The sequence below is a fragment of the Setaria italica genome, chromosome II, assembly GCF_000263155.2.
Source record: "Setaria italica strain Yugu1 chromosome II, Setaria_italica_v2.0, whole genome shotgun sequence".
Classification (NCBI taxonomy): domain Eukaryota; kingdom Viridiplantae; phylum Streptophyta; class Magnoliopsida; order Poales; family Poaceae; genus Setaria; species Setaria italica.
In genome coordinates, this window is record NC_028451.1 from 34,639,537 (window position 1) to 34,656,979 (window position 17,443).

The 17,443-nt window shown below is 52.3% G+C and overlaps 1 protein-coding gene across 1 annotated transcript; it reads left to right on the forward strand.

Moving 5' to 3' along the window:
• The first annotated feature begins 9,844 nt into the window (after positions 1 to 9,844).
• On the forward strand, positions 9,845 to 16,853 carry LOC101763863 (pentatricopeptide repeat-containing protein At3g12770). The gene is made up of 13 exons (XM_012844123.3): positions 9,845 to 10,206; positions 10,372 to 10,482; positions 10,996 to 11,280; positions 11,903 to 12,109; positions 12,312 to 14,129; positions 14,459 to 14,576; positions 14,676 to 14,745; positions 14,834 to 14,929; positions 15,019 to 15,057; positions 15,163 to 15,373; positions 15,474 to 15,615; positions 15,880 to 16,006; positions 16,330 to 16,853. The coding sequence occupies exons 1-13, from the start codon at positions 10,194 to 10,196 to the stop codon at positions 16,441 to 16,443; spliced, it is 3,351 nt and encodes a 1,116-aa protein (XP_012699577.1). The 5' UTR covers positions 9,845 to 10,193; the 3' UTR covers positions 16,444 to 16,853.
• The last annotated feature ends 590 nt before the right edge of the window (positions 16,854 to 17,443 follow it).

A 17,443-nucleotide genomic window follows, 5' to 3' on the forward strand; every position in this document is an offset into this window, starting at 1 on the left:
GAAAAGGTGGTTAGCCCACTTTGCCAAAGATCCAAGAGAGTGATGCGTTCATTTACATCGACTTAGCGCAGGAGCAAGAGAACGGTATGGTCGTCGATCTAGTGCATAATTTACACCGACTTCCCGGAAACAAAACGAACAACAACAGAGGGTAAAGTAAGAAGGTCGTTACACCCTGCAGGTTTAGTTCTTTCTCTGATGGGCCGGCCCGCTACACTTTGCAGCCCATATATTTGAGAAATCTTGGTTGATCTCAAAGTTCACTTCACTTTATATATCGAGCATTTCTTGCACCTCCTGTCGCCTCCCTCTCCATACTTCTCCAGAAAGCCAGTAGATCATAAAACTGCATGCACATGATCAGTAAGAAAGCACGGAATGACAGCAAATTTATCGCTGTAAAAGTGTTAAAATACGGTTACATACAAACGCTCACCGTTCTGTAGTAGCTGCCTGTGTCCACGAAGAAAACCCGGCGTTGTTCGTCGTCGTCGCCAGGATCGCTGAACCCTTCATCGAAGGAACTGGATCCCAGGCCGTGTTCTTGCTCTGGCCCTTCCGCCCGGTGCCCCTCTTCCGCTGAGGAAGCGTCGTCGTCGAAGCCGCCGGGCGCCTCGGCGCGGTCGACCTCGATGCAGTCTTGCTTCTGTTCGCGCACCACGCCGCTCGGGGGCTCACGCGCCCCGTCCGGCGGCGGCACGAAGAAGGGCAGAAGGATCCGAGCTGCGATCGCGCAGAGGATGCAGGCAGAGACAGCCATGCACGCGACGGGGAGGAGGATCACGACGGCCGCGGGGGAGACGAGGAGGAGCGCGGCGGTCACGACGAGGCGCACGCACAGGTTCCACGCGCGCAAGGCCAGAGTAAACAGCGATCTGGTGGTGTTGGTGGCAGTGGCGGTGGTCTTCGTGGTGCCGCCGGCGAGAAAAGAGGTCGACGACATGGCCAGTAATGCAGTACCGGGATGGTTAGCAGCTAAGAACCCAGTACGATTTAATTTGTAAGCTAGCACGTTGACTCTTTGTATATGCATGGGCTTCCATCAGGAAACACTGAGAATTGGGATAGACAAAGAAAAGAAAGATGGAGAGAGAAGACATGAGATATGGGCGCAACCACTCTCATCTATGAACTGCAAGAGTCTGAGGAACGTGAGTCTCGTTGCGACGGAGGCGCTCATTCAGACGTGTACACGTGGGGTTCTGGTGACGTGGGGCTAGCGTTCAGTTACACGTCGCAGGGAACTGGCTAGAACTTTACTCGGCTACGACGGCTTGGCGTTGGCGGGTGGCGGCAGCAGTCGCGTCTCATTTGATCTCTCTTCCGAGTTTCAAGACGGGCTCTTTGCCTGGCAGATTGAAATCAGCCCAGGAGAGAGCCCATTTCGTTATGGAAAACCGATCTACATGGGCCCATTCCGTGTAGGAGAGGTTACACGAGAGGATGCTACCCTTGGACTTAGAAGATAAATTTGAACTAATAAAAGGCATCGAGCACGTGATATCCTCGTGACTCCTACCCCAAAATTCTGGATCTAAGCCCTTTTTCCTTCCTTCTCTTATTAACTCATAATCCCATCCCCTTTTGTTGTCCTTTTGCTGATTTGTTGCGAATCATATTCAATTCTTAACAATTGGACTAATTTTCGATCATCCGATCAACGAGACAGCATCGACTCTCCAATTGCTAGGCCGTACACTATAAGAGCAACTCCAAGAGAATTGTTATATACCTCACCAAGCAGAAATTTGACAAGTAATGTAAAAATTCGTGGTCCAACTAAAATCCTATCTTGCTTGTTGTCCCATCCGGCTAGCCAAACTTCTCCTCCCGCTGGTCAAACTTGGCAAGCCAAAGTGTGGGCTAAACGCACCTGCCATTCTATATGTTTCTCATGCGGTCGCTATTGTCGCGCTGCCGTCGATCTCGCGCCACCGCGGCTGCCACGTAGTGAGCCACCTCCCTCCGAAGACAGCGCACACATATGCACCCCTTCCTCCTCTCTTCGCTGCAGTCCTGGCACGGAAGGGCGCCCCCCTTCCCCCTCTCTCCGTTGCAGAAGCAAAACGGAGATCATTGATGTTATAATTTGCTTGTGAAGCTTGCCTTTGAGCTAACCTCAAGAAGAGTGGGGAACCTTCAAGAATATTAATGGCATTGTGAGATCCTGGTAATAGAAAAAAACAATGCCATTCCCTCTCCGATTGCAAGCAATCTATAAGTATCATCTTGATTGGGAGACCTCCAATATTCTTCCCCAAATAATTCAACAATAGCCATCACAAACCTTCTAAGACTCTCTAAAGTAGTACTCTCAGCAATCCCAAGATAATCATCTAAAAACAGTGGCCACACCAAATGCTATCATTCCAAAAGCAGCGGTAATCTTTTGCAGTTCAGTTAATCCAACTAGTCCGACTGCATTTCTTTTTTTACTGAAGTCAGCAGGGAAGTACCTACCTAATTTTTATAATGTTTTTATTCCAGACCTGTTTAATTTGCCGACTTTTTTTGTTTTTTGCTCCGAAAGATTCTCACAAATACGCCCCTGACAGAACCATTTCAAAATCTGAACCCTCAGCTTGGCACCATCTACGCTGGCACCAAGCTTACACGTTTCAGCGCCAGCCATCCTGACGCCAAGGTCCATGCGCAGTTGCTGATGCGGATGCCGACGTGGCGGGAGCTTGGCGCTAGGATGGCGCCATGGATCTTGGCTCCAAGCTCGCCGCCGTACATCTTGGCGTCGAGCAATTTTCCCCGTACCTCTTGGGTTTCGAATGAAACAAATATAATTATTCCAAGAAGTATACTTGTAATTTTCCCCGACGCGGATGTGGATGCAATTTTCACCGTACCTCTTGGGTTTCGAATGATGGATGGTGCCAAGCCTCCTCCACGTCGGCGTCCGCGTCAGCAGCTGCGCATGGACCTTGGTGTCAGGATGGCTGGCACCGACACGTGTAAGCTTGGCGCCAGCGTGGATGGCGCCAAGCTGAGGGTCTAGATTTTAAAATGGTTCTACGAGGGGCGTATTTGTGAGAATCTTTCAAAAAAAAGGGTCATAAAAACAAAAAAGACAGTTAATTTGCTCCCACGGGGATTCAACCTAGACCTATGATGCTACTCAGGTACTCTAAGCACTAGGCTAAAGACCCTCTCAACTTCAGCTACATTTCTCCTTTGCACGAAATAAGAAACATGATTTTGTACAGAATGCACAATGCACATATACAAAGATCGTGCCATTCTGAACCTACAAATAAAGTGAAGTGCCATTACAATACGATCAGCCAAAGTCAAAAACAAAAACTGGGTGTGTACGTAGGATTATCTGAACAATAAAATAAAGAAGAGATTGTTGCATACTTTCGACGAAACAAAACCGACTATACGTAGGATTATCTGAAAAATAGTCCCTCATCAACCCGCGTCATGTCGCTCTGCTCTATCGCGATTAATCACTATATGTCCAGGAACAGAACCTCCAGCACATTAGCTTGGGTTTGGTAGTGATGACGTATCATTAGTGTTGTTGCCATAATGAACTCGTCGTCATCATCAGGTGACGCCGACTCCAAAGCAATTTTCATGGCTCGGCTATGGTGGCTCATTGTGACGTGGTAGTGGAGAAGCAAGCAGGGAAGATATGATAGTGTGGTAAACATGGAGTGATGGAGCACGTATATATATAGGGGTTTAAAATTAGCTGTTGGAATACGAAGAGTGTAAAATAGAGAGGACGTTGGATTGGATGGGGAAATCCTTATTTTTAGAGATGTAAGTTGTTGGGATTTGGAGAGTGAAAAATAGATAGTTTGTTGGAAGAGTAACTTAGTATGGAGAGGAACTAAAATAGAGTCCATTAGAGAGATAAAAATGGATAGTTTGATGCTATTTTCGGCATGCAAGGGTGAACCGCGCGCTACACCTGCATGCAGAGTCCGGCAGCCAGCCAAACCAACCATATTGTTCGCCATTTTTGTCATTTGTATGTACAAATCATAGTCGCATGCGTCCACGCCATGGAATTCGATACGCATTTCCATCCAAAAATGATTTATTTTTTTGAGCCTAAAAAACGATTTATTTGGGTGTGAGAGTGAGATTCGCAGCGCAAAAGTGAACGAAGGAGGAATGCGGCGGGGCCCACTAGGCCACCGGCAGTGAGTTGGCCACATGGGCCTGGCCCGCGTTGGTGGCAGGCCGGCCGGCCGCCAATACTATCTGGCTTCCGGAAGCCCATATATTATATCACTTCCGGTGTTTAAGATTCGTGCAAACACTTTATCCGTTGGATGTGTTTCATATTTTCAACCCTAACTCTCTCACCTTGCTGCTGCCGTGCGGACCGCCGACGCCGTGTGGACCACCGATGCCGTGCGCACCGCCACTGTCGCGCCATCGTTGCTGCTGCTGTTGCTTTCCGCCGTCGCCGCCATGCGCGCTGCCGCTGGTGATGCGTTGTCGACGAAGAAGAAGCTACCGGATATTATTTTTTTGAAATGTTCAATTAGGTTTAAAAAATGTTAAATCTAGTTTTTGAAAATGTTGAATATATTCTATTGAAATGTTGAAATAGTTCAAGAAAAATGTTCAAAATATTGAAAGTAGTTATTTTTTCTAAAAATGTTGAATGTGGTATTTCTAAATATTGAACTATTTCTCAAAAAATGTTGAATGTAATCTTCCGAAATGTTGAATTTATTTATCTATAAATTGAGCCTATTAGTTAAGTATAATGGGCTTTAAAGCCATGTTTGACACCAGGACACGGTACGCAGGAGCCCCCGGCCGGCTCCCTCACGTGACCCGCGCCGACGAGCCAGTCGCTCTCACGAGCAGAGCAAAACTAACCCGCCCTGCCGCCCACCCCAACCAAACCCTCACATGCTCCCACGAACTCTGCTGCAACCCGGGATCAAACCCCACATGCTTAGTTAAATCAATCCTGATTTATTTACTGATCCCTAAGCTGATTCCTTAAAGAAATAGAAGGCCCCTGCGCAGAGGGAATGTCCAAAAGCGAACGACGGTAAGCTCGTTTTAAAAAAAAACTCAGGCTTAGGCATAAGCTTCAGCTCCTTTTTAAATTATCGATCGGAATCTTCCTCTCTGGCACCATGCCGGGCTGATTATTTTATCTAATATAGAATGGCGTGATTAATTATTCCTACCCCGCTCTCGATCGCTGCATGGCTCGCTTCAGAGTTCAGACTTTGTTGCGTGCTGCATGACAGATGGGTGCTCGTTGCTACCTTACTTTTCTCTTCATTAGAGACGGATAGCAGTGGTCGCGTATGTGACGCATTGATTTCTTATTTGGTGATCAATTTGTCGTAGTACAGTAATTAATCTACCTATAAGATGGTAATATATACACGAACCTTTACCTCTATTTTTTCTGTGTTTTTTTAACTAAAACGACTCTGGCACAGTTTTCAGCATGCCCCATGCAGCCCATGAAGCACCCCCAACAATTTTTCAGCTATGGATGAGAAGATGAAGAAGGAAAGGAGGAAGAAAAGGCGAGGAAGGAAGGAGAAGAAGAAAATAAGTTCCCTTATCTAGATATTCTAGATTCGCCTTTGAATGTATGCGTAGTGAAACATTAGAGATCAGGAGATAATTGCATAAGGGATTTACCCAATTTTTGCAAGGCTATATGTTACATTAGTACATTCATGCGGGGTATATATCATCTGAAATTTACGTGTGGCAGATCACATTTTTGCCCAAACCCCCCAAATAAACAACATTTTTTTTGTTGGCACTTATATGTCGTTGTACGAAGGTTTGTCCTTCGTACGTCTGCGTTAAGCAGTGCCATATTATATTTTTCTTAATTGCTCTTGGAGCTCTTGTACATTTACATGTAGCTGTGGACACTCATGTATCCTAAGTCGTAGGGGTGGATCTAGCAGTGGGGCGGTCGGCCTCAAGCACCTCCTATATATAGTTTTAGTCATGGATGAAGGAGAGAAAGGTGGAAAGAGGGTGGAGGAAGAAGGAATGGAGGAAGGAAATAAAGGAACCCTCCTAGCTCATTGTGCTAGATCCATCAGTGCTAAGCTGTTGCTTGTTTATTAATTCATTATAAGACCTTGTGTATGAAGTTGATCTACGTTCAGTCCGGACATAATTTCACGTACAAGAGGGAAGAAAGAAAAGAAAAAAAAGGAAACAACGAGTTGACGAGACCTAGGCATGTCTACACGTTCGATTTGATTAATAACTAGTGAGTGAATAAAAGAGAAAAAGGGAAATTAAAGCGGCGGTGCACACATGGGGATGCCGCTAGCTGCGTGCACGCATGATGGTGCACGCCATGGCCCATGTATCTAAAGCTCCATCGATCGAATTCTATAAGCGAGATATAATATATATATACGTGCCGAGATGGATATATTATAGAACAAACTCCGACATGACAACTCATGCAAAAGTTGGAACGATTTGTTCTCGCTGCTGCTGCTGCTCGCCCTAGATATGGATCGATGGTCGGCGTACGGCTAAGGGTTTAGTGGAAATCATTAGCGGGCCGCACTTTGCCTGACACCGAGATGCTGCTGTCGATCGGCCGGGATGTATATATATATAATAAGTAGTCTTCTCAAGCGGAAAGATGTGCAGAGGCCATGATCGTTTTTCTAGCTTTAGTATAGTGATAATTTGCGATGCCGAAACTGGTCTATCGGCATTTCAGTGTATTACTTACTGCACATGCAAATATGTAGTTTTGACGTACTTTCTCGTTTCAAATTATAAATCGTTTTGAATTTTAATTTATAGGTGTTTATATGTATCTAAATATACACTATATTTAAATACATATAAATACTTATGAATAAAAAATTAAAATATCTATAATTACTTACGAATAAAAAATTAAAACATCTATAATTTGAGAGAGAGGAAGCACCTAGTTGCCCCTGGCTCCTCTTAGTGTTCAGACTTGCAACTGCCGTCTATCAGGAAGTGTCACGAGTTCATCAGCAAAGATTGCACGTTCCCGTGCCCAGTTGTGGTCGGTGTTCATGCTCTCCTAGCTTCTTTACCGCTGCTGCTGTACGCATGTATCATTATCAAGCCGGCTTTATCGATCCTCAGCACGCACACGGCAGGGAGGCTCCACCTCCATGCAGGCTGCAGAGAGACGCATGCATGCCGGTGCCGAGCATGGCCTACCGGTCGGCCCGGCACCGATCCGTCGACACCGTCTCGCGCCCTCTCCCGTCCCGTGGGCCGCCGCGCCTTTTTCAGATCCCGCAGCCGCAGCAGTACGTGCCGCCACTGTTGGCACGTGCGCGTGTGTCAGGGCACACACGTGAGCGCGCGCGCGCGCCCCGCGCCCGGCCCTGATCCTGACGCCTGATCCCACGCGGCCGCGCCGCAGCGATTCCAGAACTGGTCCCCCGCGCGGAGGCGACGGGGAGTCGGGGAGGGAGGCGAGCGGCGGCAGGCCCCGCCCCACCCCCATCGACCATCGAGAGCGTGGCTGGATCGGTGCCGCTGCCGCCGCGCGGCGCGGCTGTTGTTTGCGCTTGGACGTGACGGGTGCCGGCCGGCCGGCGGGGTAGTGCGTGGCCGGGCCGGGCCACCCCGGCCGGGTCTGCACACGCGCACGGGACCTTGTCTCCCGCCCTGCCCCACTGCGTCTCGTGCTCGGCTGATCCGGTCGTCGTACGTGACCATACGCTGCTGACTGGTCTCCACCCCACCCCTCTCTGTGTCGATTGGTTGATCGCCGAAAGAGAGATACCAGCAACCGTTTTGAGTGAAGAAATAGGCGCAGTAGGTCGTTGCACAGCATGATCCCGGGAAGCGAAAGCAAGCGAAGCTTGTGTTCCAGCCACAGCACCCGGGTTCTTAACTTTTCGCTGGGAGTTAGGCCGGCTCCCACGAGGAAGCAGCCAGCTGATCATCGCACGTGTTTTTATTTTGTCGTGCTGGGATAACCACCGGGCATGCGCACGCCCGGTCGTCGTCACCCCAATCGCGACGCGTGACGAGCGGGCACGCGCGTCCACCTCGAGCTTACAGTTTAATTTTCTTTTGTAGGCTTACAGGTTCGCTATCTAGAGTCCAGCGACGCAGCACATTTGGAAGGAACAAAGCATAGCCACGTTTAGCGAAATTCAACTAGCCAATCACATGCTACTAAATCAGTAAGTCTTCGGTGAAATTAGCAGCAGCAGCGATTTGGAGCTGGAGCCATACGTGTCTGTCGGCCCGCCCATACGGCGCGCACGGCGACATGGCGCGACAGACACGACGCCAGCCGGCCTGATCCCTCGATACCACGTACAGGTACAGAGACCCCCGCCTGTTTCCGCCCAGCACCAGCACGCGCGCCCGCCGGGTGCGGGCGCGCGTGGACTCTCAGGGCGCCGCAGTAGCGACTTCGCGGCGCCTTGCGTGCGGCCGCCCGGGTTCGCCGTCACGAGAGCTACCGCCCACGGCTCCGAGGTGAGGCAGGCAGGCCACACGCCGAGCCCCGAGAAGCCCGCTCCGGCGCGCGACATGGCCACGCCCCCACCACGCGCGCGCGGTCAGCTCCCTTCCCTCGGCGTGCGCGCGCCAACGACGGGGACGTGAACCTCGCGTCGCTAGCACAAGGGCAGATCGTCTCGTCTGCGTCTCCCTGTGACCGATCATGGCGTGTGACGTGCGTCCTCTTCGGATACGGTGCGTGTGCTGTTCGAGGAGGCGTGGAGTTTACGTGCCGCCGCGCGCGCGGGGGGTTGCTGTGGTGGGAGTGGGAGTGGGGGAGCCGGCCGATCGGTGCGGCGGGCCACGTGCGGTGAATTCGCCGGGAAGCGAGCGGTCGGCCGGCGGAGGGAGGATGGGGATGGATGACGGATCATCCATATCCTGAGGTCTTATTTTTGCGCGGTAAAACAAAAGGGCGAGTAGATATGGCGCCTTTTGTCTCGTACGCGCCACGTGAAGCGGCCTGCGAGTGTTGGGCGGGCGAGAGCACTGATGACTGAGCACTTGCCGCTTTTTAGCACAGGGTTTTACTTTGCTTCCCTCCGGTGATCGGTTTCACCGACCCGGTTTACCGCGAAGCGACATGATAGAAAGCGAAAGGCGGGGTAAAGCTCAGCGAGACAGAAAGGCAACGAAGGTCAAAGGGCAGCAGTAAACCACAAGGAGTTGGCGTGGACGTGTCCCTCCCTCCCAAGCGATTCTTTCACTCGATCGTACCCAAGTTTGTTAGGGAGGTAGCTCTGCTTTGTGCCTTTGTCACCGATGGCAACCGCATCGATTGCTCCTGTCCTGTGGTGGTTCTCGCGTGGACGACGACGGTGATCCGTCGTCCCTCTTATCTATTCCACGATGGATGAAGGCAATAAGCCCTGACCTGAGCCGAGAAAGGATCGGTGCCGCGGGTGAGGGCGGGAACCGGGGGGAGGAGATCGACGAGGAGTGAGTGGCCTGGCCGAATCTGGAGCGCATGACCCGGCCGTCGCCATCCACGGGATGCCCGCAATTCCCGGCCTCATGTGCCTCCCCCCTCCCCACCCCACGCGCGGGGCCCACGCGCCCCCAACCGTCACGTGACCCCTTCTCTTCTGCCTCGGGTTCGGGCGGGCCACGTCCATCTATCTAATCGCCCCCCCGCCGCGCGCGCCCTAATTAATCATCCCGCGTGCGTGACCCGACCCGCCTCGGGATTAACCCCAGAAGCTTTGGCGCTTTGGCAGAGCAGCAGCAGCAGGGGTACGGCGTGGCGGGTGATTAACCATTTAACCCCCGCCGCGGCACGTGCGCGCCGGGGCTAACCGCCGTCGTCGATCGCGCGCGTACGTGACGCCGTCTCGCTCCGTCTTTCGCCCTGTCGCGCGTGCGTGGTTAGTTGACGGGCGCCACGCGCCGTATAAAGCGTCCCCGCGAGCAGCCCAGCCATAGATTACATAGCTGGCTAGCTGCTGGTGGAGAAGGCGAGGAAGAGAGAAGGCGAAGCGAAGCCAAAGCAAGGTCGGAGAGAAGAGAGAGGAGTAGAGAGAGACATCTCTCACGTACGTCACGTGAGGGAGGACTCTCCGATCCGAGGTGTTTCTTGGACGCGGCTTCTTCAGGGGCGTGGACGACCGACGACGGAGCGCGCGGGGGCTATTGCTGAAGAGAATTGCGGTGGCGAGGAGCCGGCGTCCATGGCGAGGCGCTGCGATTGACGTGCGGCGATTATGGGCATCCAAGGTACGCAGACGCTGCAACAGCTAGCAAAGCTCGCACGGATGGTTACCATGGCTTCCTTCTGTGTTCTCCACACTTCTTATCTCGAACCGTTGCTTGGTGGATGCATATCGATGGCTGAAATTAAGCTGAAGTTCTTTTCTTCTCCGCCCGCATGAGCTCGCGCAGGGAACAAGGCGGCGACGCACGAGCACGACTTCCTCTCGCTGTACACAGCCGCCGCCGCTAAGGACTCTCCTCTCCAGCTCCACGACTCCAAGTCACCTCCTCCCTCTCAAGGTCTGCATGCACCTCTCTCTCTCTCTCTCTCTCTCTCCCATGGCAAATTCTACTCGCTCGAGCTCCGCTGTAGCGGTAGGTAGATCTGCGAGGAGGGAGCTGCACAATTCGTCAGTTCCTGCGGGGATCGGATCAACCGGCGGGAGGAAAAAGAAGCAAGCCTCGCTCCAATTAGTTAATTAATTAACCAGTTACTCGCTCCGACGTGTGACGGTTGGGATTTAAACAAATAAATTCCGTGGAAATTAAGCTGGCTGGCGATAAGAAGCGACAAGCAAAAGCAACGGCGGATCACGTGTGTGTTGGACGCAAGGAGCCGTCGACGGCCTTCCATCCCATCTGGCCGGGGCCCCACCCCCACCCGGCCACCCACGGGCTTTGCCTAATCATGATTAGCCGGACGGACATTATTATCCCATGGTGTCAGTTACATTCTGTTCAACCTTTGCTGCTCTGCCTGCTCACCAGCTAGTAGCTACTGCGGCTGAGAAGAAAAGCCACTGATGCATGCAGGTAATTTCTTCTTGAAGACGCACGACTTTCTGCAGCCGTTGGAGAAGCCGGAAGCGCCGCCGCCGGAGCCATCGCCGACGCTGCCCGCCTCCGGCGCGGACAGCAGGCACCACCACCAGCCGGTGGCCGCCAAGCAGCACGCGCTGCCGCTGCCCGTCGGCGTCGGCACGTTCACCATCTGCCCCGCGCCCGTCTCGGCCGCGCGGCCGCCGGCGGCCGTCGTCAAGGCGGAGCCGCCGTTCGTGCTCTGGGGCCAGCCCGCGGCGTTCCACCCGGGCGCGCGAGGTACGTTCACCATTCGCCATTTCCTTTGCATGCACACCAGCAGTCTAGCACCGGCCGCCGGTCACGCGCACGGCACACCCCAGTTTCGTGTAGCTGGGCAGCTAGCTAGCCATAGAGTTCGGCGTGCTCCCACGCGCAATGCACACGGACACGCCGGCGCTGTCGCGCGTGCGTGTGGCCGTGCGGCGTTGGTTACTCGTGCACGCGGGGTTTACGTGTGTGTCTCAACAGTGCATTAGAGAGAGAGAGAGTGGGGGACGGGCCGGTCTCGTGCATGTGTACACCGGCCAGCAAGCCGGGCCCGTCCGGGGGCCCATGTTGCCCGTGCAATTCAGCCTCTCGTGTCGTGTCGTGTCCCGTCGCGCGACCCATCCACCCACGTGAGCTCCAGGTGCCCCCGGCCACCGGGCCCGGCCCACTGCTGGCCCTAGACGCCGGCTACATCCACGCCGGAGGGGGACGCTAGCTGCCACCGGTCCCACCACCACGCCCCCGGCGTGTGGGGCCGCACGCCTTCCGCCTGCGCAATCCTTCCTTCGGTAGCTGCTGGGAAAAGAAAGGCTAAAGCTAAAGGCGGGCGCTTTGTGTGTTTGTTGTGTTGTGGCCTCCACCACCCCCGCAGGGCACCAGCAGCAGCAGTGGGCGCTCCCCTTCGCCGGCGCCGGGCAGGGCAGGCCGCCGCCGCCGCAGCAGGCGCAGCCGCCGGATAGGAAGGGGCGCGGCGGGGGAGGCGGGGCCATGGAGTCAGGCTCCAGATCCAGCGGCGGCGCGGGGTTCGACGACGACGACGGCCTCGCCGCGCGCCGGGAGGTCTCCTCCTCGCTCAAAGGTACCAACCCAATCCCGCTGAATCTACGAGGAATTCGTTCGTCTTTATTGCTCGTGAGATACGGGATGATGGGAACATGTAATTTTCCTGGAATTTTGACGATTTCCGCCCTTGTTCCCTGTTTTTCTATAATTGTTTTTTTGACGAGAACGCATTCTTGTACTCATCGGGCGTAGTGTTCCGTGTTGTGTTGGTCTAGCAGAGTTGGCGGTGAGGAAGAGGACGGGTAGTGTGGAAGGAATGGGTTCGCACGCGCTGACGGCGCCGGGCGCCGGCTCGCAGTGGCAGCCGGCCCACGTCCACCAGCTCCACGCCCACCTCCTTGTCTCCGGCCGCCTCCGGGGCTCGCCCGCAATCGCCGCGCTCGCGCTGCTCCGCGGCGCCTGCCGCGTGCGCGCGTCCCCCTGCCTCCGCCCGCTCGCCCGCTACCTGCTCGACGGAATTCCCCAGCCGCCCCCACAGCTCCTCCACGCCGCCGCGCGCCTTGCCTTTCGCCTTCGCGCGCCTTCCCTCGCGCTTCGCCACTATCTGGCTCTCCGCGCGCGCCACCCCGCCTTCCTCCCGCCCACACCTGCCATTGCAGACTTGCTGAAGTCCGCCCCTGGCCGTGCTGCGCACGCCCACGCGCTGCGCGTCTCTGCACACGCGGTGGACGCTCGTTTCCTAGACAACACACTCATTTCCATGTACTTAGCCTGTGGTGATGTCTGCAGCGCACACCTAGTGTTTGAGGGAATGGGTGACCGGGATGTCGTCTCATGGACTTCGCTAATATCAGGGCTTGTGCAGAATGGGTGCCCCTTGCAGGGGCTCCATCATTTTGCATCAATGATGCACAGTGAAGTGTGCCCTGACTTTGTGTTGCTCGTATCCGTCCTTAAAGCGTATATGGAGCTTGATGAATTGCCTGGTGCCACAGCAGCTCATTCCTTAGTGGTCAAGAGTGGCTTTGACAATGAACTAGATGTAGTGATCACACTGACATCCATGTATGCCAAGTTCGGGTGCATCGTGGCTGCTAGGGCACTCTTTGATACGGTGCCAACCCCACGGGTGAATGTGATCCTTTGGAATGCCATGATATCCGGTTACTCTAAGAATGGCCTTGCCAATGAGGCGGTGCAACTTTTCAAGCAGATGAGGAAGGTTGCGAGGAGCATGACCCCTGACTCCGTTACCTTACGGTCGGTGATTCTGGCTTGTGCTCAGCTTGGTTCTGTGGAACTTGCGGAATGGATGGAGGACTATGTCCAAGGCAGTGAATACAGGGATGATGTGCTTGTTAACACAGCGCTGATTGACATGTATTCTAAGGCAGGGAGCATTGCACGTGCACGTACAGTGTTTGAACGAATGCACATGCAGGAGCGGGATGTTGTTGTTTGGAGTGCACTGATTGGTGGTTACGGGGTGCATGGCCATGTCAAGGAGGCCGTTGCCCTGTTCGAGGACATGAAGCATGCTGGAGTGAAACCGAATGATGTGACATTCCTGGGCCTCCTATCAGCTTGCAACCATGCTGGTGTTGTGGAGAAAGGGTGGAGCTACTTCCATTCCATGAAACATGACTATGGGATCGAGCCCCGGCACCCGCACTATGCCTGCATGGTGGACCTGCTTGCTCGTGCTGGTCATCTTGACAGGGCTTACCAGTTTATAGAGGACATGCCCATCAAGCCAGAGATGAGTGTGTGGGGTGCCCTGCTTCATGGTTGCAAGATGCATGGGCACTCAGACATGGCACTGGCTGAGTGTGCCGCGCAGCACATTTTTGAGCTGGAGCATTCCAATGCAGGGCATTATGTGCAGCTTGCAAACTTGTATGCATCCGTGGGGATGTGGAGCCATGTTGCTGGTGTCAGGGTCACCATGAGAGAGAGGGGTGTTAGCAAGGCAACAGGGTGCAGCTCCATTGATATCAACGGAGAGATGCACTCCTTCCATGCAGGGGATCATTCACATCCTAGGGCTGCTGAAATTTTTGCATTGCTTAATCTTCTTTCTCCAACTGTAGCCGGAGGTGGAGGCGGACAAGAAATTTTTTGAATGCCCCTTTTCCTGCTTCTTCTTCCTGAAGGAGCATTTGTTACAGTTAGGCAAATCTGGTCATATCTCATAATTTTTTCCCTTGGCATCCTAGCATGAGCATGGATTGTGTTGTGTATCCCTTGCAATAACGCAACCATAGTAGAGCACTTAAATCAACAGATGAGCATGAGTGTGAAAATTTTGCTCCATAAAAAGAAGTGGCACGACCATAATTTCTTTTAGATGAGTAAAAAAGAGCTCACATCATTTTCCGTGCTATTTTGTTCTAATGGATGGTGTTTGTGTAAACATAATTGACAGTAAGGATGGACCGGAAGGGCGGAAGCTGTAGTGATGGTGGTACGGATCAGCGGCCAAACACGCCACGGTCAAAACACTCTGCCACAGAGCAGCGCAGACGCAGCAAGATCAATGACAGGTGATTTGTTTGATTCAATTTAGTGACCAATTTTAAGGACAAACAAGTTTTGACCTCTGTATGGATTATTTTTTCTTTTACTCCACATCATTCCTACAGGTTTCAGATACTTAGGGAGCTGTTGCCACACAGTGATCAAAAGAGAGACAAAGCAACATTTCTCTTGGAGGTAAGGTTTTCAACACTTTCCAATTTTATCGATGTAATCTTCCTCAGTTGATTAACATGGTTCTTTCTTGCCATCCTTTCTAATGCAGGTTATCGAATATATACGGTTTTTGCAAGAGAAAGTAACAAAATACGAGGCAACATTCCCAGAATGGAACCAAGAAAATGCAAAGATGCTTCCATGGGTAATTGCTTTTTGCTCCAAAGCTGCAATACTTGTTACTGTTGTTAGGAAAGGAACAGTCAGTTCTTGATGTAGTTTTACATTTTGCAGTCAAATATGTATTTTCGATCATTCTGGAAAAATGAGCAGGCAAGTGTTTGTTGCTAATAATGCATTTGCCCTATCGAATCTTTAAGATTGTATTGATTTTTCCCGACCAACATCTTATGTATGCTTCTTATTTTTGTGGTGCAGAGTAAGGGACAAATCCCAGGAGAATCCCTGCCTGACCCTTCACATTTCATGAGAAATGGATCCTCCCCTGGATCTAATTTCACTGGGAAACTCGATGATAATCACAACATGGTGACATCTGCAGCTGCATCAGGGGCACAGGATCAGACTGAAACTGATCCAATGGCTAGCATGTGCTTCAGATCAGCAGAAACTCCGGCAAATATTACAAGTATGGTCAATGATCCACTAGTGATCCTGCATTATTCTCCGAGGTGCTTTCTGAGACTCGAAGCAGCACTGGTTACTTATGAGTGTTTCTTTATACGCAGATAATACTTTATCTCAGTCCCAACCCCAATGGACAGGTCCGTCCCCTGTGGATGACTGTGCAGTTAACAGTGAAATGCTTAACAACCAGCCGTTGGCGATCAATGAAGGAACGATCAGCGTGTCCAGTCAATATTCCCAGGAGTGAGTCACAAAGAATATCACTTCTTTGTTACTGATGTTTTTCATACCTAAGTATTTTAATCCTTAAATGTTGATAGCTCTCATAGTTTTCTTTCTTGTTGCTAGCAGTAGGTTTTGCCCACCTGAAATTTCTCATTATTTCATTTGTACTTGTTATTTTACGATGTTGAGTTCAGAGAGCAAATTGTGGCGACTAAGAAATTTGTTAATTTTTGCCACAAATAAAAGTATGTTGATACATCTACATTTTTTTATTCGTAACAGGTTACTTAATTCGTTGACTCATGCCCTTCAAAGCTCGGGTGTAGATTTGTCCCAAGCCAGCATCTCTGTGCAGATCAACCTGGGCAAGCGGGCTGTCAAGAGACCTGCTGCTGGTGTATCCTGCAAGGTATGGTACCTCGACCATACACACAGATTCCCATTTAAAAGATAGCATGCCAGCAAAACTGAAGTTAGTTCAATCATTTGTACAACCTGCATCTAGTCTGAGATGATAAATATGTGATGGCTTCTTTACAATGAAATATGAGCCTGCTTGTTGATGATGGATGTTTTGTGCCTGCGTACTGTAGGTACTAAGCCGTGTTATATGCAAACTTTGAAAGTTGAGTGGTGATTATCACATAGGCATCTGAAACATTGTACACTTTGCACCTACATCATTTATCCCCGCTGATCCATGTTTTGACGTGGCACTTCAATTCTGTGTAGGAACCAACCGATCCAGCATCTAGTGACGAAATAGGTCAGCAGCTGGCAATGTTGGGTGGTGGTGCCGAAGATCTCTCGCAAGCAGCAAAGCGGCATAAACCGGGCAACAGCTGACGATGATGGTTCCCGCCTTGCTCCCGGACCGGATTGATCATTATTTCTTCCCTTCGCCAACGGAAGGCTCTCTGGATTGGTTGTACATTGTGCTAGCTGTGACAGGCTTCGTGATGAACGAGACACCGGCGCATTCTTTCATTTTATCGCCCCCGCCACCCTACCTAGTCCATTGTTTACTTAGTAGAGAAGAAAACAAAACCATGGAGCTTCCATCGCGGATTGTGAAGCCGCTCTTGTACACAGGCTTCCATTCATATGAGAAGCTTCCCCACCCTTTGACGAATCCTATGATGTAGGCTCGTAGTAACCTGTAAGATATCTCCAACAACACTACCTGTTAGTCAACTTGTTCCGTTCTGCTGGGTGCCGTGGCCCCGTCTCAGTGAACTATCTCGTTCCTGTTTCTCCCTCGTTGAATCGTCTGTAACTCCTGATCACCGGTGCCGCCGCTGGCTTCCCTCTCCGGTCCCGCCGCCGCTTGCCGTGGTTGCACGCCACGGCGGGTACCGACTGGGAGCGATCGGCCATCCGTCACGCGGGCGTGGCGGAGAAATTGCCTCCAGAAACTGTGGCCCGTGCTTGCCTGACGTGACGTAGCCGCGAGCGGTGCCGCGCGGGTCAGCGAGTTGACTATCTCGGTGCCGGCGAGTGGGCGGCACCGGCGGTTGCACGTCGGTGGGTGGCGTGGCCTGATGGTCGCCGGACGTCACGGCGGTTGACGGCGGCGGCGGGAGAGATCGAGTCCGAGATACGATGGCGAATCCGTGGCCATCATCTACCGACCGAGCGCGTCTGTTGAAGGCGCGAGTGTGCCCCCTTTGACTATGCGATCCGCTGACGCGGGCACGGTGACCCAGCGAGGGTCGTCGTCGATCCGCTTATTCGGATGGAGTGGAGACAAGCACGAGATGGTCACTCCCAGGCGGGAAGCAAATCTTGTCTTGAGTCTTGACGCGAAGTTGCGGGCTTGCGGCTGCTGCTGCGTGCTGCTAATTGC